This window comes from Ceratina calcarata, unplaced genomic scaffold (genome assembly GCF_001652005.2).
Source record: "Ceratina calcarata isolate Rehan_Ccalc_2016 unplaced genomic scaffold, ASM165200v1 scaffold294.2, whole genome shotgun sequence".
NCBI classification, from domain to species: domain Eukaryota; kingdom Metazoa; phylum Arthropoda; class Insecta; order Hymenoptera; family Apidae; genus Ceratina; species Ceratina calcarata.
This window is the reverse complement of record NW_017151812.1, coordinates 445,399-452,209: the sequence shown is the minus strand read 5'-3', so window position 1 is coordinate 452,209 and position 6,811 is coordinate 445,399. Positions and strand designations below refer to the sequence as shown.

Below are 6,811 nucleotides of genomic sequence, written 5' to 3'. Positions count from 1 at the left end.
ATAAGATTTACTTATTCTCATCGCATCAATACAAAATATATGTATTATACACAAAGGCTGTAACTAATGTCTACACATACATATTATACAAAGAATACAAACAATAAAAAATAAATTAAAAAAACAGTTTCGGGACAAAGACAATTTAAAATTGAAGACGTATTTGGAACTAAAATAATTCGATGCTACATTTTCTTCGTTTCATAAATCAATTCCTGATAGTAGAGAATAAAATTTATGCGTACACGATGTGAAAAAACTGTAAAATTCCTACATTAGACCGTAATGAGACGCGTGTACAATCACGTCTTGGGCGAACATGTGCTCGCGGTTGTATAATATTTACGTAAATTTTCTTCGTAAGGCAGTGGTTGAAAAACAGGAAACTATAGCTCGTCTATGAATCGGTGTACTATGAAAAAAGCGAGGTCGAGGGCGAGGGGGCTGCTGCCCCGTTGCATGAGCAAGCATGGCGATTTTTCTTTATCTGAGAAATAGCAACGCTACGTTCGTTCGGCATCGAATTTGAGCGAAGTACTCAAGCGAAGAACGTTTAAAATGTGCATCGAGGTCCTCGAGAGTCCCCGCAATGATCCGCGGAACGGTATTGTTAATTCGTCAACAATGGGAAGGAATCTTTGCAAACTCGTATCATGCTTGCCTTCCTGGTTCGTCCCGAGCGGTCTTCCCCGTGAGAAGTCGAATGAAAGAACATCGGCGAAACCGATCTTACCCCGTCGTACACTCACCCAGTGGGATCACTTATGCGCGGCACACCTCACTGCTTTTTTCCCGGCGAAACGTGATGCTGCGACGAAAACAGAGAGTTTGCACGAGCAACAACAGTTCACAATAGTGTTAATTATAAAAACAGTTCAATGTATGAGTTCTCCGAGCACCTTGATGTCAGCACATGCAGCGGAACCTGTACAGAAGCACCGGTAGTACAGAGATGAACGACTCCGTTACACAAGCTCGATTGCTCGTGCTCCACGGACTTCACAGGAACTACATCATCAGTCGAATAAATTCTAGAAGAGCATTTCCTCAGGTAGTGTCGCAGAAGCTGATTGGTGGCTTCGTTCCCAGCATGGGATATCAGCCAATCGCGAAATAGCTAAAGTTGAAAATTAGTCCAAATTTTGCCCGCGACACGATGAGCCCACTAATACGGCCTTCTTCCGTTGGTTTCGTTGTAACTTCCGCTGAATTGGATTGTTTATCACATCACGTTTATTATAGTTTAGAAATATATTTATGTCATCTTCTTCGTATACAATTAAATAATAATCATTCGCTTAACTGTGGATTTATAAACGATCAATACTTACTATTTTTACTTCGTGAATGTTTTATCATGGAATGATGTTGCACTTATTTACATTCCTTTATTTATTTCTTCTACATGCATTATGTATATCAGTAAGCATATATAAACGATTACAAACTTAATTACGACTGATATGTAATAAACGTAGTTCTGCTTTTGAATTTTTGGGAGAAATAAAACCTTGATTAATTCTGTAACCTATAAAACACGAACAAATGCAAAGCGTACAAAAAGAAAAAGAATATATTTAAATTCTGCATACAATATTTTCATTTTGTTTTCAAATAAGATAATTCATCGATATACACTGATGCGTAATACACGTAATAAAATAATAGAGATCATTATTGCATAAAGTTTACATATCAAAGCATCCTCTTATGTATTTATAACTTTATCAAATTTTCTGCGAATAATTTCTAACAGAAAATGAACAAGAACTATCCGATTTTCGATTTCGTACGTATGTACATCATCCGAGAAATTTCTATTTACATTCTTCATCAATGTAGTAAAATTATATTACAAGTAAAAAAAATTTGATGCCGTCCTTCGCATCTTTCACATTTCAAACTGTGAAATGAAGAAAGCCAAACATTACTTGTTTTGTCTAATTGGTTTAATATAATACTTTTATGACATAGAACAGTGTGGAGCTTGAGAAAAATACAATATTTTCTTTTATTTTTAAAAACCTTATTACGATGTCCTTTTTGTCTAGAATGAAACTATCGTATATAAATATAATGTATAGCTGGTGGAAGAAATATAACGAGATCATCTATTACCGAAGCCGTACCATCCTGTCTGTAATATATTCATCTGATCGAAAGGAAATAATTGTCCATGATTTAATAAGATAAATAATGGAAAAGATGAAATAACTGTTACGAATGGAATAAATTTAAAAGTGTATGTTCGTATTGCACGCTTCGGTCCACCAGATCAATTTTACCGTCGCGCTATATTTTTCCCATCGACTATACCAGGTATCCTTGCACGTTAAATAGAAATAAAGAATATCTTAGTTCTCGATGCAAGTTTTTGTGGTTGAATCAGCAAAATATTGTTTCGTAATATAAATCCACTAAATCCTCGTGTCAGTCTTATTTAAATCTAATGCATAGACGTTTATCACTATATTTCAAAGTAACATTGTGTACATATCGTTTTCCAAAAAGAGAACTAAAGTTATCAGGATCGGTCAACACAAATACAAACATGCGGTATATATTATGTACACAAAATGATTTTATTATATCCTATTTCTCTTACCAATAAGGAAGCAATAATCTTTTTACCTCATTTTACATTTCACGTAATCATTATAAACAAATCGGTACTTTTCATTCTTAGTTTTTGTCTTAACGTAGCCGTGTAAAAAGTACATTGCCTGCTTACTCCTCTATAATGTATTCTCTCTTATTAAGTTTAGCTTTTATAAACAAATTAAAATAATCTTATTGTTAAAAGTAGGGACACATATCAGTTATTTTTCAACAGTCCCAAATGGTGAATAAGAAATGTGTTGTTTTTCTTTCCCTATATCTGCATTTAAATTATCTCCTATCATCCTTTGCTTTCCCATTTGCACAAAAATATTATTACGTTACAATATCTAATCGTAAGGCAGCATACCGTCGATTTAATCATCCATACGTTCCCAATAATAATTTTGTTCAGTATATCGCTGAAGCATTACCAATTCATAAACGTACCTACTACTACGATGCAACGCTGCCTTACGTTCAACGACATAACGTATTAGCGGTAAAAAAATTAATGATAAATAAGATGAAGTATGTGAACGGGAGCCAATATGAGAAATATGAAACATTTTTCACTTTGTACAAAAGGGTAAACGATAGATGGAAGAAAGCATCGTGTATTTATATACATATACATATATACATATGACAGACACATACGTACACACGTATATGTATATATATTCATATATCTTTTGCTTTTGTTTCCTCAATAATACAGATGTGTATTGCTAGACGCAAAACGTGAAATTATTACAGTTTTTGTCGTGACTCCTGATGATCCATTTTATTTTGCGGCAGTAGTCTGCGTTGTTGATAATCTTGCTGAAAGTGACGCGGTTTAATGGAATGATGATTTAACGAGTTATGAGATTTGTTGTAGGACTGGAAACCTGAAATAAAAAACAAATTCAAATATTACGTTGCTATTACATCGATGAATAAGAACTTCAGAAGAGGCACGTTAATTATTCATTCGTTTGTTACACATAAAATAATCGGTCACATTGAAACGTAAGTGACATTGGAAAAGGGACGAAAAAGGTAGACAGAAGTTATAGATGCCAGGAAAGCTATGATGACTCACCAGCGGTTACAATGCGAATTGCATTGCGGTCGCAATGAATGATTTCCATTAATAGGGTTGGTGCCTTTGGTTCTGACGACCACCTCCCCTCTGCTTTCCGCCGTAGCCTGAGCCTCCTGAAACAATATCCACGATGTACGTTAGTCCAGCAACTTGCGATAGATTTCCCCGCCCCCGTTCGTCTTCCGGTCTTTTCTTTCTTTTATTCGAAGTAATGAGAAACGAGTGACCACAAAACGGTCTTTATTCGTAGAAATTACTGCACGCACACTTCTATCAATAACAAAACAAAATACGAAATAATATATAAAGATACAGACTAACGTAATGGATATAAACTACGGAAAATCTACATAGAGGCTACAGGCTAAGGTAGTAAGCTGCAAGGCTGCGCTCTGATTTCATACTCTCCTTTTCTCCTTACACATTTCTGGAATCTTCGTATGCTGGAATACTCGTATCTATATGGAATCTACAATTATTGCTGTACTGAATACAATTTCGAATTATCTTAAATAATTTCAACGAGACTTTCAAAACTTATCTTACTAGATTTCTTACATACTATTAACAAAGCGGAACTTTGTTGTTATCAAATGACCAGAAATGTTTAAGGACAGTTAAAGGGTATGAAAATGAAATATATAAAGATGAAATGAGTTTAGTATCAGCATGAAGAATAATAGTCATCATTCGGTATTTCTGAGTAATTAAAACTAGAATGCTCTCGTTACATACGTATACAATACATATGCGTATGTAACGATGTACTGCCAAACATTTTAGTTAACTTCACGATTACAATTACGATTTTCATAATCATATAAAGAAGCATTCTTGAGTAAAGATTATATCGAAACGAATCTTTTTACACTCAATGATACGCATCGATACGGAGCTGAAAATCTGTTATTTCTTTTATTAGTATCGGGAGTAAAATGTAAGTTACATATGCTTACATGTACATGTACACACATACTTAGAAGCTAGAAAAAATAAAGGACAATGAGAGAGACAGAGAGAGACAGAGAGAGAGAGAGAGAGGATAAACACAAACAATACCGGGAGGCGAAATAATGATTGATGAAAAACAAGTGATGAAATGTACATGAATTTAGAAATGTAGGGTAGGATTTGCTATGCTAATAATGTAGGGCAATGTGGAGAAATACAAAAGAATAGAGAAGGAACGCTAATGCGTACCTTTACCGCGTGCACCACCGCGCCCACCACTGTAGCCACCATCGTAACTACCACCGCCATAGCCATAGCCGTCTGCGTTTCATGGAACACACGGTATAAGAGACAAATAGGGTCAGTATTAACATGGATCGGCAATATATTTTTAAAAATATTGTATATCCACGATAACGGTAAAAGTTATTGCCGATACGCAACCATATATTCTAAGCAAAATTGTCTTTAATTTAAACTCTACTATTAAATAGTTTCTGAGAACACATGTGATAAAATTAATAGTACGAACCTCTTGTATTATATGCATTTCTTTTTTTTTTAGGAACGATATTTAATATTGAGAATCAACAGCTTCCAAAGGGTTCATTGTTTCTTTTCACGTTCAGAATAATGTAACGTAAATGCAGAGGCTGTTCGTATAAACTCTCTAGTGCTTATGCAGCGAGAAATACTACAACTGATTATACTACGTTAATATGAAGTGACATGCACTTAAATCTCTTTGAATTACAACGAAACAGTTCAGTGTAATAGTTTTATAAACTATTTGCCACAGTCCCAGGAGAAGAAAGTGTGTGCAGGGTCGAACACGCAAATAAATAAATCGAAATTCGATCTAGACTAACTATCGTGTTTCTCAAGGCGAATAAGTTATTATATGGGAGTGAAAATATGTAGAAAATAATTTCACAGTTACTTTGTATAGTAAGGAGATCCAAATCAACTCGGTTTTCAAGTAGAAGTAGAAAATCGTGCTTGCAAAAAGAACAATGCAATTAACGCAGGAAAAAAAATTGAATCAAAATACTGCAATTAAGGACAACGTTCTGGAGTGCGTTAATCTTTTATGAATGAAGTGATTACGTGAGAAATGTAGAAGTATGCGAAACATGCCCATCAGGAAACGTGGTAGGACTTGAAAGCAAGGAACGGAGGTTTAATATATTATATTATACGACATCGTTCTGTGTAGTTTAGCTTTAATGTTCTCTACACATTTTAAGATCACATATAATATTGTTACAGTGATTGTATGAGAGGTCAGCGAGTCTGTAGAACTTGTACGACGAAATAAAAAAAAAGAAAAGAATCGATTTATTTCACAGATTCACTGACATCCATCAGTGAACGTATGAAATATTCTATTATGCTCATTTCTACGAAAGTTCATTATATATAGCAATAGAAAACTAATCGAAAGAGATATCGCATCAATTAATTATGTCATCAACTTTCTGCTAAATTACTGAATTTAATTCAAATAATTTTTCATCTTCACACATTCACTGTTACATATTACATGTTGTTTTCTCGAATTTCATGTCGTTTTCGCATGTATGTGTGTGTATGTATATATGTATACATATATGCATATATACGTTAAATATTAATAAGGCATCGAAGAATGTAACTTAGGATGTTGTTAGAATTAATGTTAGTCGATCACAGCTTGAAAACAGCCAACCCTCTGGAAGTAGGGATTTACTTTTCGGACTATGTCTTTCTATTAATTGCATACGAAATTTCATTTTCTAATGAAAGAAAGTTAAATGACATAATATATTACAAGTTCTATTTCCACAAAGTGTTATTATGAAAGTAAAAGAACATAATCCGAACGTAGTTCCTACACAGTTGAGCTGCTGGTTTACTTCCATGTATAACATGGTCTTCGATATGAATTTAGAAAACAATATATGATGAAAGAAATTATTTCCAATTATATTTTAGCGATGTTAGTTGAAAATAAATTCGAATGACACAAGTAATCCCGTAAATGAAAATATCGCTGACTTGCCTGCAAACCAGCTCTCAATCTGCAATGTTTGTTTCAATTTTAGTACATCACATAAAATTGTTATCATTTCATGTAAATTATTTACATATAATGCTAATATAATATATGTAATATTATATTATATTCAGATG

At 33.8% G+C, this 6,811-nt stretch overlaps 2 protein-coding genes across 13 annotated transcripts in view; both read right to left on the bottom strand.

Moving 5' to 3' along the window:
• Nucleotides 1-1,450, bottom strand: part of rin (ras GTPase-activating protein-binding protein 2) — a 9,548-nt gene extending 8,098 nt beyond the window's left edge. The window contains exon 1 of one of the 2 annotated variants that reach the window (XM_026812719.1): nt 734-1,450. The gene's annotated coding sequence lies outside the window, so the exon portion shown is untranslated. The remainder of the gene's footprint in view (nt 1-733) is intronic. The other variant, XM_018022861.2, reaches the window with a different exon arrangement.
• Nucleotides 1,451-1,931: 481 nt separating this feature from the next.
• The window catches only part of sqd (RNA-binding protein squid), an 11,836-nt gene continuing 6,956 nt past the window's right edge, over nt 1,932-6,811 (bottom strand). For 3 of the 11 annotated variants that reach the window (XM_018022815.2, XM_018022819.2, XM_018022818.2), the window contains 3 exons: nt 4,889-4,960; nt 3,686-3,801; nt 3,400-3,491 (listed from right to left, as the gene is read on the bottom strand). In XM_018022815.2, coding sequence (XP_017878304.1) covers nt 3,734-3,801; nt 4,889-4,960 — 140 coding nt within the window. In that variant the 3' untranslated portion in view covers nt 3,400-3,491; nt 3,686-3,733. Of the gene's footprint in view, nt 3,492-3,685; nt 3,802-4,888; nt 4,961-5,845; nt 6,700-6,811 lie in introns of those variants that run through there. The other 8 variants (XM_018022812.2, XM_018022814.2, XM_018022813.2 and 5 more) reach the window with 4 other exon arrangements.